The following is a 25591-nucleotide window of genomic DNA, read 5'->3' on the forward strand; positions in this document are numbered from 1 at the left end:
GGGGGGGTGGAGAGAGCATGTGGTGGGGAGGGCTCTGTGGGGGGGGTGGGGAGTGCATGAAATGATGCATAATAGGATGGTCAGGAGAGGCCTCTTTGGAGTCATGTGGACTTCCATTAGATAATAGAAGGGTGTTCCAGGCACGAGAAACAGCATGTGCAAAGGCCCCGAGGCAGGAACATGCTTAGCCAGCATTTCTTGATCACTTACTATAGGTATCGCTCATGCATTATTTTTTTCCATTCCTTTCAACCACTCTGGCCAGTCCAGGAATCTACATAATTCTCTCTTCCTAGCTGAGGAGATTGAGGCTCAAGAGAGGTTAAGAGGCCTACCTAAGGTCCCTTAGCAGGTCAGTGGCCAAGGTGGGATTTGAACTAGGGTCGCTTGCACTCATAATGATGTGGTACATTGATGTGACATGGGCAAAGACAGGTCTGATTCTCCACCTTTTAGCACAGGGACTGGCCAGGGCAGTAGGGGAGGGACAGAAGGGAGGAAGAATTTCAGAACAGTGTCCACCCTGCATCCATTAGTGGTGGGATTCCTCCTGGTGGCTCATCTCTGTGTGAAGATGCATGCAATAAATAATACCTAGATCGTCTCAGAGGAGGGCAGCGTCTGGATGAGTTTGCCTGAGCCGCCTGCACCTGGCGCTTACAGGGTCCTGCGACCTGCAAGGGAATTCAGAGGACAGAAGGACAGAACACTTGGTAAGTGAATCTCTGTCCTTCTCCCTGCTTTGTTTATGTCCACGTTTGTTTCAAGGGCACACACACACACACACCCCACACTACCTTCCATTTCTGCTGTCAGAGAGGGGCCGGGTATCCTGGGGGCGTCGGGTTTCTCAACCGTGTCCACATCTGAGGAGAGTGGGGTCCTCCCGTGAAGGGTCCCCCAGTCCTGACTCCCCAGACTACACGTCAGTCTCAGCCAGCTTCTCCCTGGCTCTCCAAGCATCTCAGAACCAAGAGGCAACTCTTGACCAGTGACCCTGGCCTACTTTTCATTCTCCCCCAGCGACACCAGCCTCCTCTGCATTATCACCTCCACTGCACAACTTCACGTTTCCTTCTCCATGCCAGCCAGGATGCCAGCAGAGTCATTTTGCTCTACCTGGACTTGCCCTGGGCATTCTTCAGAATCGCTGCGCTCATCAATATACCATGTTTTTTTTTTTTTTTTACTCCCATCACTTAGGAATTCATGCCCAGCTCTCCGAGAGTCACCCGTGTCACCCAGCTACTCTCCAGCCATCCCCAGATTTCTGTGTGAGTCAGTCCATGACTCAGGAAACCCCTGTTGGCTCAGACCTCGTGGGTTACTCCTTTTGCTCCCCCATTTATACAGCAGTGCCTCCCCGACGTCCTCCAGTTCCCATGTTTATCTTTCCCACTTGACACACCTGGGACCTCACAGCCACGCTCCATGATTCTCCTTTTACTTCAAGATGTGACCAAGGTTTGGGCCAACATAAGCCAGTGTCATGCCTATTTCTCCATGTCCCCGTCACAGTCACACACCCACCTGCAGAAGGAACACTCCTGCATCCCGCCCTCACACACACTTGCTCTCAGAGGAGACCAGCTAATGGCTGGCTTCACCACCCTGGCCTTTGTCACCCTTCCTCCGTGCAGTGGGACCCTCCTGCCTGCCGACGTCTTGGCTTCTGGGGTCCGTGCCATTGTGACTCCGCAGCTTGCCTGTGTCCTTTTGGGTGACACTGCAGATGATGGGGACCCCGTATCCCCAGTGTACCTGCGTCACTGCTGCAATGATCCCCTCGCTTACATACGAGCAACTGGTAGAAAACAAGACCATTACTGAATCACCCTCTTCCTTCCCACAACCTCTCAGCCTCCCAGTGTCTCTCGACAATTTTAAACCATCTTTCTCTCCTCATTTGGTTTCTCGCTGTCTGGCCACTGCCCCCTCTTCTGTGCTCTGCCCTTTCCCTGCCTTTGCACCTCTCTGATGGCATCCATCACTGCTTTTGTTCTTCCTCTCCGGAGGCCAGGCTTTCCTCTGTGTTTTCCCAGGAAAGGGGCTAAAAGCCCAGCTCTCTCCTAGTGGCCCCTTCTGTCCTGCCTCCTCTTCCTCCCTCTTTCCCTCTGTGTCTGCATCTCCTCTCCATTCTTCCTCCGGCTCCAGCCTCTCAGGGAACACGTCTCTATTCATCTCTCTCTGAGTCCCTGTCTTAGGTTCATATCTCTTTCTTCTCTTTTCTCACTTTCTAGCAACTCTCTCATCATTTTACTCCCTTTCTAGCCGCCCCTTCTCCAACCTTCCAAGGCCCCCTTTCTCTTTCAATTAAGCCCATCATCTTATTTCCTTCCTCCACCCCATGACCCTGATCCATCTCCAGATCCATAGATATCTTTATGTCCTTTATCTCCCAAATTTATATTCACCCTGGTCCTCCCGCCACCCATCTTTGGCCTTTATCCAACCTCACCCTGACTTTCATCTCTGCACCAGCTCTTTTCCCCATGAGCTCCATCGCCTCGTGAGCCAACCATCCCACTCTGCCTCAACCTTGTAGGGTCTTCCCCCCCACTGTATGGTCTTGTCTCCCAGCCCTGCTCAGACCCCCTACTAATTCCACACCTTCTGCCCCCTCCCCTTTTGCTCTCTGTCCCTGGGCCACCTTTCTGCCCTATCCCTTTTATCTATCATACCAGCTACACACTCTCCCCTCCTAACCCCATGTATACATTTCAGCTCAGTATTAAAATTCCTGAGGGTTAAAATCTCTGTTTTCTGAACGCTGACTGAAGCTGAGTATCACCACCATGGAATGCATCTGAAAGACAAGGGGGAATGTAAAATCCTGTCGGACAATTTAAAACTATCCGTCCATTTTATTATTACTATGTATGATTAGTAGCCAATTTTAAACTTTGAGCTCATTGGGAAGATCAGTTTCTCTCACTCTGTCAGCTGCTCGGGGACCCTTTCCCTGCGCCCAGGGCACCACACTGAAGAGATGGGCCCTCTCAGCAGACACATGGAAGGCTATCACTGGTCTCTGGGTCCAGGGCCATGAATTCCCAGACACACTTTTTCGTAATATGTTCTCAAGATGGAGCTTTTACCCAGGATTCACGATTTGGGCAAATTTAAAACGTCCTTCCTTTTCAGCTACTGAAGTACTTGCATGAATAGCAATAACTATAGCACGTTGCTTGTAAGACGTTGTAGCCTGAGGACAGGAAATAGTATAGAAAGTATGTACCTAAAGCTCTTGCAGGATATCCATGGTTCTGCAGTTTGATCGGCGAGGACAAAGGATCATGTGGTTCCTCATTTTCTCTAAATCTTCCTTCATTTTCTAAATATGCCCAAATAAGATGTTTTCCTAAAAGAGGAAATGAAATAACTGAAACTATTACATTCTTAAAGGTTATATTCTTATTATGAATTTTATGATTTGTTATGAAAGCTAGCAAACCACATAATGGTACAAGTAGTAGAATTAATGCTACTGCTCTGTTGCTATCGTTTAATTATTTATAATCATTTGCTCGAGAAAAAATGATGTTTCATCCAAAGTTATCGCTTTTGTATTAACCATCTATTTATTTCCTTAGTTTTGATTTCTTTGAACCTTCTTGTTTTTAATACAGTCGACCATGTTCACAATAACTTTTAAAATAGGACTGTTTTGCTCCTTTACAGTAAATATATGTTTATATCTCAAGTGACTGATCGACTTTCAACCAATAGAGCCCACAAGGAGATATTCACTCAACTGTCCTGTAGTGACAGCTTGTACATTTTGCCAACTTTTAAATTTTTATTTTTCTAAGGCCTGTAGGCTTTTGCCAATGTTTCATGATGACTTTTAGAAGCAACCAGTAAAGTGAAATACAGGCCTTGTTCATATCCCTGATGAGGTGCGACACTGACAGCATGTTCACATATTGGCAGGTCAGGCCAAGTGCGGCTGAAAATAACCGAGAGAAAAGCGCTTGGTTCTTAGGACAAACAAGGCCACTGTAAGCTTTTGCTTTTGTGTGAATACATGACACAGGAGTTTCTTAAAATAATTCTCATCTTTAACACCAGAGGGACACAGCTATAGTTCTCTCTATTCTTTATTCTATTTACTTATTTATTTTTTTATTTTTGGCCACGCCTCATGGCATGTGGGATCTTAGCTCACCGACCAGGGATCGAACCCACAACCCCTGCAGTGGAAGCTCGAGTCTTAACCACTGGAACACCAGGGAAGTCCCCTCTTTTACTTATTTTAAACAATGTTCGGTCTCATTTACTTCTTTTTTTTTTTTTTTTTTTTTAAATAAATTTATTTATTTATTTATTTTATTTTTGGCTGCATTGGGTCTCCGCTGTGATGTGCAGGCTTCTCACTGAGGTGGCTTCTCTTGTAGTGGAGCACGGGCTTCAGTAGTTGTGGTGCGTGGGCCTAGCTGCTCCGCGGGCCTAGCTGCTCCACAGCATGTGGGATCCTCCCGGACCAAGGATCGAACCCGTGTCCCCCGTATTGGCAGGCAGACTCCCAACCACTGCGCCACCAGGGAAGCCCCTCATTTATGTTTGATCGTCGACTTCCACCCTCATCCCCACTCTCACTAATATTTCGAGTCCCAGTGTGTCCCGCCCTTTCGGAGCCTCCTCAGCCCCCAGACAGCCATGGAGGAGACATGCACTTTCCCAGCACGCGCTCCACGGGCCAGGCTCTGGTGTGGGTCTCAGAGGAGGCAGGTGAGGCCATAAAGGACACTGGCCTTCAGCTCCTCCTCTGTCAAATGCAGTGATTAGTTCTGATCACTCAGAGCTGCTGTGAGGATTAAGAAAGATGATCCGTGTGAGGGGACAGGGTGATGCTGGTGCAGGGTCACCTAATCCCCACATTTGTTCAGACACAGACCGGCTCCCTCAGCTCCACTGCCACAACAAATCAAAAATCTGATATTCCACTGAACTTGTCTGACTTCCATTAAAATAATAATAGTAATAATAATACCTAATTTTTTTTCCCAGCCTTTACTCCATTTTACCTGCATTTGAATATTCAACCGTCATATGAACCACCTTACAGATGGGTAAACTGGGACACAGACAGAAGTCCCTTGCCCAAGGTCATGCAGCCAGGGAGTGGCAGAGCTGAGATTTGAATCCTAACACTTGCTCTCTAAACCACAGTGATGAAAATGATAGCAATAAAACTGCCAGCCAGTGTTGCCAGCGTCTATTACAAACTCTCTTCCGTCTATCTGCCACACATATCTGGTAAAGAACTTGTATTCAGCATATATAAAAAACTCTCGAGATTCAATAATAAGAAAAGAAGCCAATTTAAAAACGGACAAAAGATTTGAATATTGTATATCTTCACTAATTAAGATCTGTTGATTGTAAATAAGTGCGTGGAAAGAAGTTCAATGCAAATTAAACCACAATGAGAAACAAGTAAACACCCAATAGAATGGCTAAAATCTAAAAGACTGGCCGTACCAAGTGTTGATGAAGACACGGAGGAGCTGGAAGCCTCGTGCACTTCTGGTCGGAAGGCAAAATGGTGCAGCCTCTTTGGAAAGTGGTTTGACAGTTTCTTAAAAAGTTAAGCATATACTCATCATTCAGTCCAGCAATTGCACTCCTGTATGTTTACCCAAGAGAAACGAAAACGTGCGCCCACACAAAGGCTTGTCCACGTCTGTAGCAGTTTTATTTGTAATCCAGCCCTCAGGTCTCTTCCATAGAGGCCACCAAACACATGTCTGTATTAATGCCTGGAAGGCTCTAGAAGGACCTCTACCTAAAGGAATTCTTTCCTGCCCCAGGCCCCATTTTTTTTTTTTTTTTTTTTGCCAACTTTTAAATTTTAATTTTTCTAAAAAGCCTTTTTGAGAACAAAAAGATTAGATAAGGACCTACGCAGTTAGACAGGTCTGGGTTTGAATCCCTGCTCAGCCATTATCACCTGAGGGGCACCTTGGGCAAATGCCTCCTTCCTCTGGGACTCAAGTCTCCTCATCTTTAAAATAGGGATGTGATAGTAAGAGCGTTTGCATCTCCCAAGGACTGTTGTGATAACCTCATTCCTGGGCTCTAGAACCGGCTGCTCCACCTTGGTCAAGATCCCCGAGAGTCTCTGCCCTTCCACAGGCCTGGGTGAGGAGGGAGAGAGTGAGCGAGAGAATTCAGCCTCCCTCCCTCCGAACTCCTCTCTGGCTCCCTAGTACCATACTCTCTGCCAAGGGCATCCACAGCCTTCTTTAATTAATTCACCACATATTTACGGAGAGCCTGCTATGTGCCAGGCACCGTACCAGGTGCTGCTCCTGGCGTCTCAGAGCTGCTGTCTGGTGAGAGAAGCTCACTGAGAAAGGAGGTGGGACCAGGGGAGGGAGTTGAGAGGGGAAGATCCGTAGAGTGCGGGGGGGGCTGTCCATTTGGTTGCTAGCTGAGGCATCGCATCGCAGGTCAGGACTCATCGCAGGTCAGGACTCGGGTGAGGAACACCGAGGCGGGGTGGGGGCTGTAGCGTAGATGGCTGGGGGAGGGTCCAGCAAGAAGACAATTCTAAAGACTTTCTCCATCTTCTCTCCACCACCCCTCTTTTCCAGCCAGTAGCGCTGGAATCCCTCCTCTGCTCATCGCCTCATTCAGTCGCTCTCCAACCTCACCCAACCCACGCACAAAGACACCTCCCACCCGTTCTTTCTTGGCCGTCTCTCCAGGCGGAAGCTACAGCCTGCAGGTGCCTCCTCTCTTGTCTCCCACTTCCTTTCAGTCCCCTCAGTCTATTTCCCACCCACAGCCAGGGGGAAGTCTCCCCTCCGCATAAAATCCCCTGGCAGCTTCCCATGGCTTAGAATAAAACCCAAACACCTGGCCTACAAGGCCCTGCGGGGTCGGCCCCTGCCCACGTCTCCCACCCCCTCTCCCATCTCTCCCCTCCAGCCACACTGAGCTCCTTGTCACATCATGAAGACACCAAGCACATGCCCACACCAGGACCTTTGCACTTGCAGTTCCCTCTGCCCGCAGCTTCCTCGTCCCCCTCAAGTTCTCTTTGCCTGGCTCGCTCCAGCTTTTTCACCATCTTGGGACGGCCCCCCAAATACCTCCACAGCCCTGATTAAGCTGGCGCCCTCCTGCTGTCTCTCGGCACCCTGCACCCTTTCCAGGCAAAGTCACTCCCCTCCCTGGACTGTCAGCTCTCTGAGAACAGACCTCGACTATCTGTTCGCTGCCTGGAATGGGGCCTGGCACACAGTAGGTGCTCAGTGTACGTGCTGAATGCAGACAGGACTGAGCTTCAGTCGCAGGAGCTCACGTCTGGAGCCGCAGACCTTCTGTAGACCTGCCGTCTGCTCAGAGAGAAGACCCCGATGGCAGAGTCAGGGCTGAGGCCCATCGGGGGCACCCCAGCCTCTCCTTCCCAAGGCAGTGGGCCCCACCAGCAGAAATCCCCCCGGGCAGGGCAGACACCAGTTCAAATACCGGTGCCGGAACAGAGTTACCACATGACCCCAAACTCGTTTATTTCCCAAGAGACTAACTTGTCAAAATGTGTACTTTATACCTGGCAGTTGACTGCATGTCGATTACATCTTGAGAAAACTCTTACACTCATACACACACACACACGCACACACCTTTATGCACTAAAATGGCTAAAATAAAAACTAAGAACCCATAATAACAAAACGTTGGCAAGGATGTAGTACGGCTTGAACTCTCCCATAGGTCGCTGTGGTCCACATAAGACCTGCACAGGGATGTTCACAGCCGCCCTCTTCATTAGAACCAAAAAGTGGAAACAAACCACATGTCCGTCAACGGATGAATGGATAAACAATGTGTGGTATATCCATCCGTGGAATATTACGGGGTCATAAAAAAGAATGAAATACACATGCTACAACATGGATGAACCTCAAAAACCATCTGCTAAGTGAGAAAAGCTAGTCACAAAAGGACACGTGCTGAATTGTATGATCCATTTATACAACATGTTGAGAATAAGCCAATCCATAGAGACATAAGACAGATTAGTGGTTGCCAGGGGCCAGGAGAGGAGGAAATGGGAAGTGGCTGCTCATAGACACGGGGTTTCTTTTTCCGGCGATGAAATGTTCTGGAATTAGATGGTGGGGCTGGTTGCACAACCTTGTGCATGTACAAACACCACTGAATTGTACCCTTTAAATGGATGAATTGCATAGTATGTGAATTATATCTCAATAAAGCCGTTGCAAAAAGAAAATCCTGGTGCCACCAATTATCTCACAGCTGTGTGTCCTTGGGAGAGTCCCTTGTGCTTTCTGAGCCCAGGCTCTGCCTCTCTCACTCAAAGGATTGACCAACTCACAGCCGGTAATCAGCCCTGCACGGTAACCATCCAGGCTCTCGGTGAATAGCGGCCCCACGGGGGCTGGAGGATGGGCTGCCCATAGACACAGAGGCCGAGGATGAATTCAGCTCACAGGCAGTGCCCGGGGTGGGGGAGGCACCCGATGACACCCAGACATCACCCCGAAGCCCTCGAGAAAGTGACAGGGTGGCTGTGATCACCATGCGTGACTTCCTTCACCTGGGGACATTGCCAAGTCTTGAATGTCGTTCTTCTGTGTGTGGGTGTGTGTGTTTCTGTTTAGAAAGAAAAACACACGCTCATTATAGAAAATTCTGAGATCTCTGAAGAAGAGAATTAAACCTCAGCAACTCCACCCTCCCGACAGAACCACCGTTGACCCCCAGGGCACACACGTCCCTCTCGGTGAAGGCAAAGATGGATAAAGATGGAGGAACTTTTTACCCAAATGGGACCGTACTTTTTTTTTCTCAGGCTGATCTGTGAGCTGCTTCTTGCACATGTCGGCTCCTTTTCAAGTCAACCTGTGAGCATCAGGTTATCCATGAAAATATTCATTGATTGACTGTAAATCAAGAGATGCTCACTGGGGGGAACAACAAGAACACAGCAGTGGAAAAGGTTAAAAATTATGAATGGGGCTTCCCTGGTGGCGCAGTGGTTGAGAGTCCGCCTGCCGATGCAGGGGACACGGGTTCGTGCCCCGGTCCGGGGAGATCCTACATGCCGCGGAGCGGCTGGGCCCGTGAGCCATGGCCGCTGAGCCTGCGCATCCGGAGCCTGTGCTCTGCAACGGGAGAGGCCACAGCAGTGAGAGGCCCGCGTACCGCCAAAAAAAAAATTATGAATGAAATGCCCTCCTCTTCACCAGCACCTCAACCTACCCCCAGAGACAATCACGATGAGCAGTGGGTACACTTCTTACAGATTCTTCTTTTTCTTTTCTCTCTTTTTTTTAAATAAATTTATTTATTTTATTTATTTATTTTTGCCTGCATTGGGTCTTTGTTGTTGCGTGCAGCCTTTCTCTAGTTGCAGCGAGCAGGGGCTACTCTTCGTTGCAGAGCGTGGGCTTCTCATCATGGCTTCTCTTGTTGCAGAGCACGGGCTCTAGGTGCGCAGGCTCAGTAGTTGTGGCGCACGGGCTTAGCTGCTCCACGCCATGTGGGATCTTCCAAAGCCCTTTTTTTTTTTTTTTTCCTTTTCTTTTCTTTCTCTCTTTCCTGTCAACAACTATTCAGTGAGGACTAACCACTCATGCATTCATTCATTTCATCATTCGAGAAATATTTGAAGTGCTTTTTGTGTGCCAGACATTTGTCTTTCTCCACTCACATGCTACTACACAATATATATTTTAAAGATTGTATGGACATTTATAGTAGCTGCAAAGTTCTCAGGATACGCAAGGACCCCAGTTAACACATTCAGTCTCCTGGTGCTGGGCATTTGGGTTGTTTACAGCATCCTGTTATTCTGAAAAGCTCAGGGAGGAATGTGTTTATGTACTTTTTATTTGATGATTGGGTCAAAAGTTGAACACATTTTACTGATGTGCAAAATGAGGGCTAGAGAGGACAGGGACTCATCCAGGGTCACAGAGTGAGGTATTGGTGGCACTTGGACCCACAAGGCAAGGACCGAGTTTCTTAGGAAATCTCTAGCCCAGTCCCAGCTCATCTCCCTAAGGTAAAAATGGGTTTCCTTGGGGGATTCCCGCCCTAAGCACCCTCCTGGGTGATACACGGCATTCCTTTCTCCTTGCTGTCACCTTTTCAGCACCTCTAAAATGTTTTCTCAGGCCACAGCACCAACTAAATAGAATCGGGTTTGGGAGCACTGGTTCCCCTCACCTGAGGCCCTTCCAGCTTGTACCCACAGAGGGATGGGGAACATAGGACTTCACAGAGAGTCTTCAGCTCCCCTGGGCCCTGCCATCTGGCCACTTAAGGCTCCAGGGGAGGGATTTACCTGTTGGTCCAGTGGCTAAGACTCTGCACTCCAAATGCAGGGGGCCCTGGTTCGATCCCTGGTCAGGGAACTGGAATCCCACATGCTGCAACCAAGAGTTTGCATGCGGCAACTAAAGATCCTGCATACCACAACTAAGACCTGGCACAGCCAAATAAATAAATAAATATATTTTTAAAAATAAATAAAAACTTTGCAATACCTTATTTATTTATTTAATTATTTATTGGCTGCATTGGGTCTTCGTTGCTGTGCATGGGCTTTCTCTAGTTGTGGCGACCGGGGGGCTACTCTTTGTTGCGGTGCGCAGCCTTCTCATTGCGGTGGCTTCTCTTTGTTGCGGGGCACAGGTTCTAGGCACACAGGCTGCAGTAGTTGTGGCTCATGGGCTCTAGAGCGCAGGCTCAGTAGTTGTGGTGCACGGGCTTAGTTGCTCCGCGGCATGTGGGATCTTCCCGGCCCAGGGCTCGAACCCATGTCCCCTGCATTGGCAGGCGTATTCTTAACCACTGCGCCACCAGGGAAGTCCCAATAATAGCCGATGTTTACAGAGGCTTTCCTCTATGCCAGGCCCGAGGCCAAGCAATTTTATAAATATTCGTTCATTTAATCTGTACAACAACCCCCAGAAGAAGGGGCTGTCCTTCAGATGAGGAAATGGACACAGAGAGGTTGAGCAACATGCTGTAGATCACACAGCAGGTAGACCATTGAGGAGACAGGTGAACCTAGGCAGTCTGGCTCCAGAGCCTTATACCTGTATGACCTAGGGATGTGGATGAAATCAGGTAATCTGTGCAAAACAGATAGTGAACTGTCATGAGCTGTTTATTGTTGCTATTATTATCATTATTTGCCTGACTGGTTGCTCTTTGCCTCACTGAGTCTTTATTTCCCTCAGTTGCTGCAAAATCCGGACAAGGCATTGTCTTTGCCCCCGCTCCCTCATTCCCAAATATCTCTCCACTGCATCCTTTCCTCTGCCTCATCTGACACCAAGAGGGCAGGGAATCTGTACTGCTGGTCTTGCTCCCTACACAGCTGCCCGTGGGATCTTCCTAAAGAATGTACTCATTCATGTTCCTCCCCTGCTCAAACCCTCCCACCCCTGCTGAGTGCCCCCAGGGTAAGTCCAAAATTGCCCCCCAGGGACTTCCCTGGTGGTCCAGTGGTTAAGAATCCGCCTTCCAATGCAGGGGACACTGGTTTGATCCCTGGTCGGGGAACCAAGATCCCATATCCTGTGGGGCAACTAAGCCCGAGTGCCACAACTATCGAGCCTGTGCGCCCCCAAAGAGAGAGAAGCCCGCGTGCTGCAACTGAAGACCCGACGCAGCCCAAAAATAAAAAATTAAATAAATAAATAAAAATAAATCTTAAAAAAAGAAAAAATTGACCCCCAGGCCTACATGGCCCTGATCCTAATCCCAGCAGACCTCTCTCACCTGGCCCCTTCTATCCCCCTGCCCCTCTCACACAGTAACTTCTGAGATCTGGGGTGGGCAGAGATTTTGCCTAAAGACCTCTCTCTTCCAAGAACCACAGAGACAAAATCCAACTCCTCAGATCTCCTCCTAAGGGTCCCCCTCCTCCAGGCCAGCTTCCCAACTCTCCCTCAGGGTTTGTTGGGTGAATAATAAAAAGTTCCCAAATCCATTCCAGGCCCTGAGAAAGACTTGTCACACCCTTGGCTGTAAACATCTGCAGGGGGTTAAATTGCGTCTGCCCCACCACCACCCGCTGTGACCAAAAAAAAAGATATGTCCAAGTCCTAACCCCCAGATGTGTAAATATGACCTTATTTGAAAATCGTGCTCTTGTAGATGTAATCAAACTAAGATGAGGTCATACTGGATTCGGGTGGGCGTTAAATCCAGTGACTGGTGTCCTTATAAGAAGCGTGGGCTCACATTCAGAGAAATAAAGGCACAGAGGAAGGCCACGTGAACATGGAGGCAGAGACCAGTGATGCTGCTACAAGCCGAGGCTACCGGGAGCTGCCAGCAGCTGGAAGGGGCAAGGAAGGAGTCTCCCCCTAGAGCCTTGGCAGGGGGTATGGCTCAGCTGACACTTGACTTTGGACTTCTAGCCTCCAGAACTGTGACAGAATAAATTTCTGTTGTTTTAAGCCACTCAACTTGCAGTAGTTTTTTATGGCAGCCACAGGAAACTAATTTTTCACCCAACTGTGGGCACCAGAGTGGGTCTAAGGCCCTAGGTACAGACGGAAGTCGGACCAAACAAGCTCTTGCCAGGTGGGTGGTCCTGCCCTCATGGAGCTCCTAGTCTGGAAACTTCTCCTGGTCTTCAGGGACCACACAGGATACCCCACCCCACTGGGTACCGTTGGGGACTGAACTCTCTTTTCCTGGTCCTACACCACCCCTCTATCTATGCACACCTTTGGCTGCCTACCTGGATGGAGAAGGATGTGTGGTGTTTCTAGAAGACATGTTAAAGGACAGAACGGGCCCCACTATGTGAGAGAGTCTAGGCAGGCGAGCGTAGTAGGTAGAGACCCAGACTCTGTTCTACTTCAATTTAAAAAGTTTTAATTACACCCACTGCAAAGGGAGAAGGAACAAAATGACAACAGTCATAAAAGAACTCAGGGTTTCAATCCCAGCTCTGCCGCTTACTTGCTGGGTGACCCTGGACAAGTTACTTAACCTCTTTGGGTCTTGGTTTCCTCTTTCTTGAGTCAGTTGTGAAGGTTTAATGAGTTAATCTATACGAGGCACTCAGCACAGGGTCTGGCACATAGAAAGTGCCCCATAAGAATGGTGACAACGTTGTACTTCCTAGGAGCACACATATATTCTTTCATCATTCATTCAGCAAAGTTTTACTGAGTGGGCTCCTCCTGTGAGAGAGACTTGAGGCACCGGGAGGCTGGACTATGAACAAAGCAGACAAAATTTCCACCTGCGTGGAGCTGCCATTCCAGTGGGGAAGACAGTCAACAGAGAAGCTGTGGATAGTGAAATATATGGATTGTTGGACGGTGACAAGTGCTATGGAGAAAACAAAACGAAACAAAACAGGGCAGGGCATGGGGGCTGGGATGTAAAGGGAAGAGGGATGGTGGGGGAGACCAGCCACATGAGCTTCTCTGGGGGCTGAGTCTTCTTGGCAGAGGAACAGCAAGTGCAAAGGCCCTGAGGTGGCAGAGGACCCCTCGTGACTGGAGGAAGTGAGGGGGGTAGGGAAGGGGATGAGGCAGAGGTGATGGGGCTGGATCGTGCAGGCCCCTGTGGGCCAAGGTGAGGACTTTGGCTTTTCCTGTGAGTGAGATTGGAGCCATATGTGCATGTAAATATTTATTGTTTTAATCTAGAAGATATAAACTAAGCCCTTCACAGCGGCACGGCACGCTGGAGACAGTAAAGGCATCAGGATAGGGTGTGTTGATCACATATCACTTGAGCCTCACATCTAATCTTTTCATTTTTTCTTTTTTAATGAAAGAATAAATTTTCCTAACATTTGTGAAATTGACAATTTGAAAGCAAAAAAGAGCAAGGAGGACCCAGATCCCTGCTCGCCAGAGTACCCCCCCATCCCAGCTCAAGGGACAGCCATGAGTAAGCCACCGGATCACTAATGGAGCCCAGATGTGCCCAGAGGTGGCCCTGGCCCCAGACCTGCCTGCCTGGACACTTGCACGGAGACCAGCTTTACAGCCAGTTTATTTCCTGGACTCGTTTTAAAGAAAAACCCAGGGGAGGATCTAAGGGCCTGGCCAGCCCCTTCTCCTCCCCACCCAATCTCTCCCAACCCACAGCCCTGAGCTGCTGCCCAGACAGAGGAGGGTAGTTCTTCCCTACAGTAGAAAGCAAACCAGTAAAAATAGAAGGAATGATGGAGCTAGAAAAATCAACCACCATAACAATAATTGAGTTAGGCAGAAAACACAAGTGAGGGCTAAACCTCGTGGGTGGAAGTTTGAGGAGTAACGTGATATTCACGTGGCCTTGGAAGGTCTCCCCACAAGATACGGATTAAGTACAAAAGGGGAAAAAGAGGGACTTTATCCAGGCGAAACCTGGCAGACACCACCTTAACCAAGTGGTCATAGTTGACGTCACCAGGAATGGGACAAACTGACGTCATGTGCCCCATGATACGTTGCACTGAGAAGGATACAGCCCCACCGCTGTGGTTCTGCCTAAAGTGCACAGCTCAGATCTCATCATGAGGAAGCATTGGGAAAATCCAGACTGGGGGACGTTCTATAAAATACCTGGCCTGAACTCTTCAAAAATATCAGAGTCACAGGGGCTTCCCTGGTGGCACAGTGGTTAAGAATCCGCCTGCCAATGCAGGGGACACAAGTTCGAGCCCTGGTCTGGGAAGATCCCACATGCTGTGGAGCAACTAAACCCATGCGCCACAACTACTGAACCCGCGAGCCACAGCTACTGAGCCCACGTGCCACACTACTGAAGCCCACAGGCCCCAGAGCCTGGTCTCCGCAACAAGAGAAGCCACTGCGATGAGAAGCCCACGCACTGCAATGAAGAGTAGCCCCTGCCTGCCACAACTAGCGAAAGCGTGCGCACAGCAACGAAGATCCAATGCAGCCAAAAATAAATAAATAAAGTTATTTTAAAAAAAAAAAGTCAGACTCACAAAAGACTAAGGAAGGAGCTGTTTCAGAATAAGAGAGACTAAAGAGGACAAGTAAATGCAACGTGGGATCTGGATCTCTCCCCACCCCCTAAAGTGCTATGGAGGGCATCACTGGGGCAGTTGGGGAAACTTGATTATGACTGTGGATTGGATAATAGCATTGCACCAACGCTAAATTTCCCGATTTTGATCATTGAACTGTGGTCATATGAAAGAACGTCCTTATCCTTAAGAAATACCCACTGAAATACTTCGTGGTAAAGGGGCATCATGCCTACAACTTACTCTCAAATGGTTCCAAAAAAAAAAAAGTGGGCTTCCCTGGTGGCGCAGTGGTTGAGAGTCCGCCTGCCGATGCAGGGGACATGGGTTCGTGCCCCGGTCCGGGAAGATCCCACATGCCATGGAGTGGCTGGGCCCGTGAGCCATGGCCGCTGAGCCTGCACGTCCGGAGCCTGTGCTCCGCAACGGGAGAGGCCACAGCAGTGAGAGGCCCCCGTACCGCAAAAAAAAAAAAAAAAAAAAGTGGGTATGTGTATGTGCGTATATTGAGAGAGAAAATGCAGACTTGCATTTGATAAGATGCCCATCAAAAGATTCCAGTTTATTGTACTTTTCGTGCAACTTTTCTGTCAGGTTGAAACTATGGCAAAATCAGAAGTTTTAAAGAAATCTAAAAAACCTGGCTCCCTGCTCTCTCCTGCCCACCTCCATCTACCCCATTCTACCCCTGCACCTGCCTAGAGATGGCTTTGATTGTTTTATTGTAAATCCTTCCAGAGTTTCTGTATGCAAATACAAACAAGAATGAATAGCATGCTCAATTCCACCCTTCTTCCCACAAAAGGGAGCATGGTCTGCATGTTATTTTTCTCACTTAGCTAAATGTGGCTGAGTGGGGGCTTGTCCGCATCAGAACACAGGAACCATCCTTCTTTTTATCCCCACCCCGCTACCGGGTCCAACATCTCCTTTAAATAATCCCTAGTAACGCGCACCCACCAGCGCTCAGGTGTGCCTGGCACAGGGCTGGAGGCGCAGCTGCCACAGATTCTTCAATCCAACCATCCCCCGAGGCCTCCACCCCTCTGGGCCAGGCCAGCAGTCATCCCTCTGCCTTGGGCCTTTCACTGGCTCCCAGCTCTGACTTGGCTAACTCCATTCTCCACCAGGATGGGGGGAATCAGTGCAAAAGTAAAGCAGGCCTCATGGCTCCCCTGCTTAAAATGTCCCTGTGGCTGTCCTCTGGGCTCAACAAAATAGAACTCCTGGCCACCTGCACAAGTGCTGCAGGATCTGGACCAGCTCATCCATCCCACCTGGTCCCCCCAGACTCTCTGCCACCCTGGTCTTTTTCGGCATCGTGGCAAGCTTATTCCAGCCCCGGAGCCTTTGCACTTGCTGCTTCCTCGAGAGGCTGGAGCTCTCTCCTCCTCCAGGTCCCCGCTAGAATGGGCACCGGGCTGCAGCTCTCCCGCCTTATTGGAGGGTGCCCTACCCCCTTGCTCTCTAGTAGGCGCTCTCTTTAATTCCATCTTGGCACATCACTGTAGGAAAGCGGCTTATTTAATCACTCATTTGTTTTCTGTCTCCCCTGCTAAAACATTAGTTCTCTGAGTGCAGGGACTGTCTCTCTGTTCAGGGCTGTAACCCCGGGGCCTAGAACAGGGCCTGGCACACACGGGGCTCATCAAAACCAATTGGATGGACATCTCTTTACAGTCTCCGGGGAGGAAGGCGCCGTCATCACCCTATTTTAGAGGCAGCAACTGGGGGTCCGAGAGGCGGAGAGCCTTGCTCCAAGGCCTTGCGAGCCAAGGGCATGAGCCTGGTACCTGACTCCCAGAATGATCGGAGCCTCGTGCACCCATGTTGAATGCCAGCTGGGAGTTTCCACGAGGCCCATCCCTCTGGGAGTGTGTGAAATCAATTATACATTCACCATCAATGTCAGCACCTACTACGGGTGGATGTATGACACCCAGGGACGTGGGACACAGTAGGCCCTCAGCAAATTGATGCCCAAACCCCCAGCCCCCCACCGACTCCCTAACTTCCCTTCAGGGAGGCCAGCTACAATTTGGCGATTGTTAGAGAAGTTTTTTTTTTCTTTTGGGAGGAAAGCTGCAAGTCATTAAGGGCTGCTCCTGGCCTGTGGGTCACCATTTCCTGTTTAGAAGAAAGAATCATCTCTCCTTTGGAACACGAAGCTCCCCCGCCCCCGGCCTGACTCTGGGGCTCTGGGACGCCTGCTCAGCTCCCCGCAGGAAACTGGCACCTTCGGCACCTTTTGTGCTCAAAAAGGACACTCATTTTCTCCTGGCCCCAGGAGGGCCCCAGAGGTGAGGTCACCATGACAGCCTGCCGTGAGTGAATTAGCTCAGCCCGGGACGGGACGGGACGCAAGCAGACCGTCTTCCCGTCCTGTCCTGTCCTCGAGCAGGAAGCAGAATGACCCCTACCCTTTGGCCTGGCTTCTCACCCTCCCGACTCCAGCCAGCCAATTTCCTTGCATCAAAGGCCATTTGGTACCCAGAGGCCAGACAGAGGTGTGGGTCTGACAGGGAGGCCGGAGTGGGGCCTGGAGCCCCTGGAAACAGGAAGGACGTCCTCTGTCCCCTTCTTACTCATCACATTCCACTCCCTCATCTGGGGGCAGCAACTGCTCCCTCCCCAAAAGACCTGCAGTGCTGGGGAAGGCCCCACAGCAGGCCTAGTTGATAAGACCCAGGGAGCTGGCTTCTCACCCTGTGGGCCTGGTCGGCTTCAAAACGGGAGCACGAGAGAATGAGTAAGGGCCGCAGTGTAGAAACCTGCACACACAGCTCTACTGCTCACTGGCCCACAGGTGTTTCCCAACCTCCGTATCGGACAGGACATCCAGGCTCCGAGGAAAACCCATCTGCACAAACAAGGTCCCTGACAAACCCAGAGGTCCAAAGCCATGTGATGTTTAAGAGGCCAAGATTTAAGGCTGTGTCAGGAGTATCCGAGCTCCACGAATCCCTGCCCCCCTCCTCCCTCCCTAAAGGCCCTTTAAAATACCCACTCCACACAAAACCAAGTAGACTTTTTAATATATAAATTAACCACTTTATTGAATATCAATAAACCGTACATATAACTATACAAAACGTTTCCTTAGTACAAAATGTCGCTTGCAATATAAATACCAGTGTACCTTTAAAAATGTAAACATCTTCCTCCCGGGCCCACCTGTCGGGCCCCCGAAAATAGTTCCGGGAGACACATCAGTGGAGCCGAAGCACCCCATTTGGGCCCTGGACAAGTGAAGGCAATTATTCACAGTCCCTTTGGAGACGTTGTTAAATTGCCCGTGAAACAGGTGCCACCATGACAAACAGGAGGCTGAAATAGCTGCCCAGGCCCTGGGGCATCCTGGGGTCTAGACACTGTCCTTGTGTCAGGGACCACCCCCGCAAGTGCACCTGGGGGTGGATGTTTGCATAGTTAGTTGCACCTTCTGGAGGGGGTGGCCTGAGGGTTCCTGTAGGGGAGGCTGGGGTCCCCTGAGTGGGGTGGGAGCTTCTCATCAGTCTGCTGGCTTTTGTCCTGGAGCTCAAAGCAGCTGTATCCAAACAGCTCTGGATACACAAACCCACGCAGAAAGGCCAACTCCAGAACACTCTGGAGCAGCGGCTGCCAGGAAGGGGTCTCTGCTGCAAGCCACCCTCCCATCAGCTGTCCAAAGAAAGGCCCCCCTCAGAGCCCGGTGAGGCGCTCAGAGCAGAGGACTGGGAAATGGTCCTCAGAGTCCTGGGGGGCCAACGCAGCCAGAAGGCGGAGCTCAGGAGGGAACTCTGTGGCAGCGAGAAGGATGCCGGGTCCTTCCTTCTGGAGTTGGGGTAGGGCCCGGAGAGGTGCAAGGAGCCTTTAGAGTCAGCGGGGCCCCCCTGAGCAGCCTGACTCTTGGTGCTTGTGGAGCAGGGACATTCGGGAGAAGGTTCTGGAGCATGTCTTGCACTGGTACTTTTTGACATCCGAGTGGGTCTGGAGATGGGCCCGCAGGTTGGAGCGGTCAGCGAAGGCGCGGCTGCAGTGGGGGCAGGAGAAGGGCTTTTCGCCTGGGGAGAGAAGACAGGAGGGAGCTGAGTGAGACTCAGACACTTGGGAGAACAGCTGACGTCTACTGAAATCCCCACCCACCCCTGGCTCACTCCAACTTTGAGGAACTCCCGCGACCCAGAAAAGCCAGGCCATACAGTGTCCAAAGGCCTGGATTTGGCAGGGAGCGCCTGCTGCTTCCCACCGTGTGGCCCTGAGCAAGTCAGCTGGCTTCTCTTGAGCCTCCATTTGCTCATCTGTAAAATGGAGCTGTTCATCTCCCACTCATAGAGGCTGGTAATTGAGAGAAGGTTGAATCAAGTACTTTTCCTGCCCTGCCAGCAGGAAGTGCTCAACACTGATGACAGTGATGGCAACTGTGTTTGCTGAACACTTTGTGCTAGGGACAGTGGAAGCATTTTACACTATCTCATTTAACCCCACCTTTGTCCTGAGTTTAGAGATGGTGAATCTGAGGCACAGGGAATATGCAGCATCTCAGCAAGACCAAATAGCCCGACTCCAGTGCCCTTGATTTTTTTTTTTTTAAAGAATTTATTATTTATTTATTTATTTATTTATTGGCTGTTTTTGGGTCTTCGTTGCTGCACATGGGCTTTTCTCTAGTTGCAGCGAGTGGGGGCTACTCTTCGTTGCGGTGCACGGGCTTCTCATTGTGGTGGCTTCTCTTGTTGCGAAGCATGGGCTCTAGGCACAGGGGCTTCAGTAGTTGTGGCTCACGGGCTCTAGAGCACAGGCTCAGTAGTTGTGGCGCACGGGCCTAGTTGCTCCACGGCATGTGGGATCTTCCTGGACCAGGGATCGAACCCGTGTCCCCTGCATTGGCAGGCGGACTCCCAACTGCTGCGCCACCAGGGAAGCCCAGCGCCCTTGATTTTAAGCACTACACAGACTGCCCCTCAGTTAAGGGGGCTGTAATGGATGTTCCTTATTAACCCCTGGATTTACTTCCTCTTGGGGACAAAGCTTAAGAGCCAGCCTTAAAGCCCCAGCCCACCCCTATCCCCCAGCAGGTCACTCCTTTATCCTGCTTCCCCATCAACTCGGATCACACTCAGGGTAGTTTCAAGTCTGTTCATCCCCCAATCAGACTGAGTCCCATGAGGGCAGGATCCCCCCTGCCACCGACACCGACACCGAATCCATTCCAAGCTTCCAGCCCAAGGCCCAGAACCCCCAAGAGGCTACAGAAACCTTTTACCTTATGACTTATTTTTTTTTAAAAACCCTGCCTGTGGCCCTCATTCACCTGCCTGGCCAGGCTGTATTGAGAAGAGTCTTGCACTCGGGGCTGGGTACACAGTGAGAACTCAATAAATGCTTGTACAACAATAAGTCTTTTTTTATAAAGGTCTCAGAAGAGCCTGACTCCTCAATTACCACCAGAAAACACCATTCACCAACTTTTCATAATTCCTGCCCCAATCAAGAGACTGTAACTCACATTCCAGAAACGTCAAATGCTGTGTTTTGCTTTTTCCTGGGGCTGCAGCATTTCCCAAATAAAGTCAGAAGGGTAATGCATTACACAAATACTAATCAGGCTCCTACCACAGGCCCGGCACTATTCTGTAATACTGAATAGTCTTTTCCAGAAGAAACTACATTCTCCTATCCTTCCATTCCCAGCCTTATATGCCCCTAGGCCAAGGCCCTCTAGTTAAATCCCAGTGCTGGAATTGAGAGCTGGGAATGAATGAATTCCAGCAGCCTCCTGGGTGCCTGGGGCACTAGCTGAGCAGGGAGGGCGGGGTCTAGAAGTCAGATGCCTGCGGCCCACTGTGGAACCAAGTCCATGGGCTCAGTCTCCTGGGGCAGAGAGCGGGGACCTGGCCAGAGGATTGGGGAAGGGACACCTGAGTGACCTGCTCTGCCGTATTGAGCTGCCTCTACACACCAGGCCGGAAGGGTTTGATGACCGCAGTCTACAAGGTCCAAGGGAACTTCCTCCTCACTCACACACTCCTTTGTGAACTCAGGGCCCACGCTATGCAGGTCTGGAAAAGGGGATGGAGTCCTGTAATCCCCACTGCCCCCTCACCCGCTTGGCCAAGGTGAAGGAGCCCTGGCTCCAGCCCATGGGCTGTGACTTGGGAAAGTGACTTCCTTCTCTATGCCTCAGTTTCCACACCTGTAAGATGGGGGTTATGATGGCACTTCTCTCTTAGGACTGTTGGTGGATTTACCGCCTTGACACAGGTGAAGGAAGCCCTGAGCATCACGCCTTCCCCGGCCTCCCGTACTGCCAAGTGCTCAGTGAACGTTATCTTTATGTTTCTCATGATTAGACACAAACCTGAACAAAGGGGCAGGCTTGATGGGATGTGAGGGGTGCAGCAGGAGGCAGCAGACCTCCACCCCTCGCGGATTCCCCCTCCCCACCCCAGCCACGTCTTTATGGTGCTCCTGGAGTGTGAAATCAGCACCAGACCGGCGGGACAAAGGCCGCCGAGGGGGGCAGTGTACATGCAATACTCCCTGGATTAACGTGGCCTGACACACTGCGGGCCAGCAGCTGCGGCCTGGAACAGGTGCTGGGCACCGCTGCCTCGTGCACCTGCTCCACCCCCCCAGCCCCGCCCCCTGGGCGCACCATTATGGCACACAATGGGAGTTGATGAGGATGGCACTGGTGCGTTTCAACAGGCTTTTAGTGTCTGAGCCATGCCTTTACATTAAAATAATGTCCGAGTGGGAGGGGAAAGAAGCTGGGGGGCCCAGGGGAGCATCTGAGGGCTTCCACTCCCCCCAAATAGAGACGCCATCAGCTGGGCAGGCACCCAGGACAGAGGCCAGGCAATTGGACCCTTCCATGTTAAAATCAGAGCTGTTTGTGCACAAGGTAAGAGACATGGGTAGTAGCCACAGTCTGCAAGGTGTGGAGGATGCCCCCCACCCCCGTAGGAGTAACGATGACACCAGTAATGCCTGCAAAATGCCAGGCTTCACAAACCACCTCACTGACCCTCACGGCTCACTCAGAGGTCAGCCACCGGATGAGGAAATGCCAGAACTGAGTCTCCAACCTGGCCAACCTGACCCCCAAAACCAACAGTCATGACCCTTGAACCCTCTTCTCCCTCAACAGACACTCTCCAAAGAGCAGCCCCAAGCAGGGTGGCCTCCACCATTCATGTTCTGAAAAGGTGGAGTGGCTACCTTTTCTGCATTTCCAGAAAGCTAAAGACTAGAACAGTCTCCATTTCATAATTTTCTACACATTCAGTATTGCATTTTTTGAAACACCAAGACATAATTGTGTTTTCTGCCAGCAAACGTGTTCCCGGGTCTGCATGATAGGATTAAGATTATCTGTTCAGCAGTGTGAATGGGGGTGGGGAGAGCAGATCTGAGAACCATGATGATATTATAAAGCGATTAAGGAGCCACTGAATCTAGACAGCCCCGTACGAAATGCTATCGTAACCCACCCTATATGATTATATTATAATCGGAGAGGCTCAGAGCGTTAAATCACTTGCTCAAAGACACACAGCATGGAAGCAGAATGAATACCAGCTATGATTTTTGTGTGTACTGATCATGTACCAAGCACTGTCCCAGGTGATTTCTGTATGCTTTCTTTCATTTGACCAGAGCAAAAACCCCACAAGGTGTTTCTATGCTCATTTCACAGAGGCGGGTACTGAGGCTTAGAGAGGTGAAACAGCAGCCCAAAGTTTGGGAAGATCCCAAAGCAGGATTCAGAGGCAGGTGGGGAGTCTGACAAACATCCTGTCTGGCTGGGGGGCGGGTGGGGGAAGTGGAGCAGGGTGAGCCCCTTCACACCTGGCCCCAACAGCAAGGTGCTGGTTACACCTTTCCCATACCCAGCTCCAACCCATTTGGCTGAGGAACTGAGCCTGCAGAGGGACGTGTAAAATTATCTCCTTAGCCCATCTGCTTAGCTGGTGAATGAACGAATGTTTCTGCCAAACTTTTCGGAGCCAGGCCCCTGAACTCTTGAGCTAGGAGTCAGGGGACTGGGTGGGGAGGGGTCAGTTTCCACAGTCTGAAAGTAACAGCAAGCCCATCTTACAAGAGCTTGTAGCAAAAGCAGTGGGACAGTGAGAAGGGCAGCCAGTCTGCAGGGGTACTCACCAGTGTGGGTCCGGACGTGGCCCTGCAGCAGCCAGGGCCTGGAGAAGGCCTTCCCGCAGGTGCTACAGACGCAAGGCAGCGTGTGGCTTCTGATGTGCATCTTAAGGGCACCCAGGCTGATGTACTCCTTGTTGCAGTATTTGCAGTTGAAGGCCTTGCGAGACTGGGGGTCCTTGGCCATGGAGAGCCCAGCCAGCTGCTTGGGCAACCGGCCCAAGCCTGGGAAGGCAGCATAACCCTCGGCCTCCAGGGAGGAGGCTGAGGTGGAAGAGAAGGACGAAGGAGCCGGTGAGGGTGGGCTGGGGGGCTGGGAGCCTTTCCCGCTGTCCTCGTCAGACAGGGAGGTCAGCTCGACAGCCTTGGGGATCTCCTGGGGCAGAAGAGAGGCCCAGCCAATCGGCTGGGCTTGGGGTGCCAGGAGAGAGTCCCAGATGAGCGTAGGCAGTGAGGCCGTGGGATTGAGGACCTCGGGTGGTGGGATGGCTGCCAGCAGGTGGGCCTGGTCGTAGGGCTGTTGAAAAGTGAACTCTGTGAGGAGACAGGGAAAAGCGCAAGGTCAGGGATTAGATCATTCAGTCAGTCAGCAAACATTAGCCTGATGTGGGCCAGGGGCTGAGTGGGGCTGGCACTCAATGCTTAGTAGATGAATAAAAAAGATTCATGACCAGGACAGACAGGTTCCTGCCCTGGCAGAGCCCCCTCCTCAGCCAGGTCACCTGGTTCTCCCACCTCAACCTCCAGATCTTACAGGAAGGACACCCCCTTCCCCAGCTCCAACTCAAGGAGGTCATTCTCAGGTCTCCTTCCTCTTGCGGTGCCCAAGTCCCCAGCCTGAGGCAAGACCCCCAGCTCCCTGGCCCCTAATCTCCCCAGCTGCCGAGGCACCACCCCTGTCCCCCTTCCATACACATCTCTTCTCCCACCCCCTCCCCCAAATCCTGTGGACTCCGGACTCTTTCCAGCCCCAGGCCGGCGTCTATCCAGACACAAGCCGCCTCCTCTCACTTCTGTGCTCTCGGGGCGCCCCGCTTTCTCGGCGGCTAATTAGTCCCCTCAGCCAAAGACCACCGGCCTCTAAAAGCCCTCTCCCAATCTCCCGGATCCACCTGCCCCGGCCTATTCACACCCAGACTGTTATCTTTTGACTCGACTTTGGCCCCTCGACTTTGGCCCCTCCATTTTGTCCCCAAGGGCCCTGCCTCTCAAGTGCCCCCCATGCAGCCTTCGCCTGCCTCCCCCAAACTCCTTGGGGTCCGGCACCCCGTCCACTCACCTGGAGAAGAGTCGTGGAGCTCACTGTAATTGGGTCTCCGGCGGGAGCAGGCGGACTTCCTGACGAGGAAAGAGCGCGGCATGGTGGCTGAAGCAGCGGGGGGAGCCGGGTCGTGCTGGGATACCAAAAGCCTCCACACGCGAGGCCGTGCAGCTGCGCTGTGAGTGGAGTCTGGCCGCCAACTGCCTTAAGTACGACTGCCGCGGGTGGGCGGGGGCCGACTACGGCCACGCCCCTTTGTCACCTCCGCGCCAATCGAGGCGCGCCTTCGCCGGACGCCACGCCCCAAGCAGGTGCGCCGGGGTCTGGCGGGGCTCGCGCCGCGTGGCGCTGGGAGTCGGGAGGGGCCGCTCGGGCTCTGGGCCTCGGGGCTGCACTCATCACCCGGCTGCGGGCTGCCGGGGGCGGGGCGCCGGGAACCCCGGACTAGGCGGGACCCCCTTCGGGACCCGAGCTCCAGCCAGCTCGACGCGGCACGGTAGCCCGCCTCTGGCGCCCCCTGGCGCCGCGCGCCGCGAGTCTGAACACCTGACGTTGCGATACTGCCACCTCCTCGGGTTTGGGAAGGGGGTGCCTTCGCCCGGAAGGTGACTCGCAAAGAGCGTGGGAATGAAAGGGACAATACACAGTTCGGGGACGGGGAAGAGCAATGGACTTCTGCACGTGGTTGCTGACTGTGCAGTGCTACAGCCTTTTTTGCAAAGCAAACGGGCATCATCTAGAAAAATGCATTCGTTCCCTCAGTGTTTACTGAGTGCCCACTAACATGCCAGGCACTGTTACCGGAGCTGGGGATACAGCCCTGAACAAAACACTCGGGGTCTCTGCCGAAGGGTAGCTCCCTGTCCGGCGGAGGAGACAGACGAAGTAAACAGACAATTCCAATGCAAAGGGAAGTGTGCTTTGATGGGGGGAGACCACAGGGCACTGTGACAGTCAAGAGGCGGGTCACTTGACAGGGGGTCGGGGTGGGGGCACTTACCAGAGGAAGTGAAGAAATACCGAGGGGAAAGGCCTGAGGTTAGAATCAGTAACTATTTCAGAGCCACTGAGAGCAGCTCTCAGGGCTGGGGGTGGGGTGGGCAGGGCTGATGGGTCAGATCTGCCTGGCCTCCAGGGCCTGGAGGAGATTGGACTTTGCCCCAAGGGCACTGGGGAGCCAAGGAAGAATTTTC

General features: G+C 51.6%; 1 protein-coding gene and 1 non-coding gene across 2 annotated transcripts; one reads left to right on the forward strand and one right to left on the reverse strand.

Annotated features, from left to right (window-relative positions):
• Positions 1-10321: 10321 nt before the first annotated feature.
• Positions 10322-10394, forward strand: TRNAW-CCA (transfer RNA tryptophan (anticodon CCA)). The gene has a single exon. It is a non-coding gene; the product is annotated as a tRNA-Trp (tRNA).
• Positions 10395-18032: 7638 nt separating this feature from the next.
• Positions 18033-24568, reverse strand: SNAI1 (snail family transcriptional repressor 1). Its single transcript, XM_024750354.1, has 3 exons — positions 24417-24568; positions 23144-23671; positions 18033-19041 (listed from the first exon to the last, which is right to left on the reverse strand). The coding sequence occupies exons 1-3, from the start codon at positions 24496-24498 to the stop codon at positions 18857-18859; spliced, it is 795 nt and encodes a 264-aa protein (XP_024606122.1). The 5' UTR covers positions 24499-24568; the 3' UTR covers positions 18033-18856.
• Between the last annotated feature and the right edge of the window lie 1023 nt (positions 24569-25591).

Source organism: Neophocaena asiaeorientalis, unplaced genomic scaffold, assembly GCF_003031525.2.
Source record: "Neophocaena asiaeorientalis asiaeorientalis breed wild unplaced genomic scaffold, Neophocaena_asiaeorientalis_V1.1 scaffold606, whole genome shotgun sequence".
NCBI lineage: Eukaryota > Metazoa > Chordata > Mammalia > Artiodactyla > Phocoenidae > Neophocaena > Neophocaena asiaeorientalis.

What these genes read in the sequence shown, in the direction of transcription:
- SNAI1 (XM_024750354.1), bottom strand. Translation starts at nt 24,498, where the DNA reads ATGCCGCGCTCTTTCCTCGTCAGGAAGTCCGCCTGCTCCCGCCGGAGA. An exon ending in GCTCCACGACTCTTCTCCAG is followed by an intron (nt 23,672 to 24,416) that starts GTGAGTGGACGG and finishes GTCTCCTCACAG; the next exon opens with AGTTCACTTTTCAACAGCCC. An exon ending in CCACGTCCGGACCCACACTG is followed by an intron (nt 19,042 to 23,143) that starts GTGAGTACCCCT and finishes TTCTCTCCCCAG; the next exon opens with GCGAAAAGCCCTTCTCCTGC.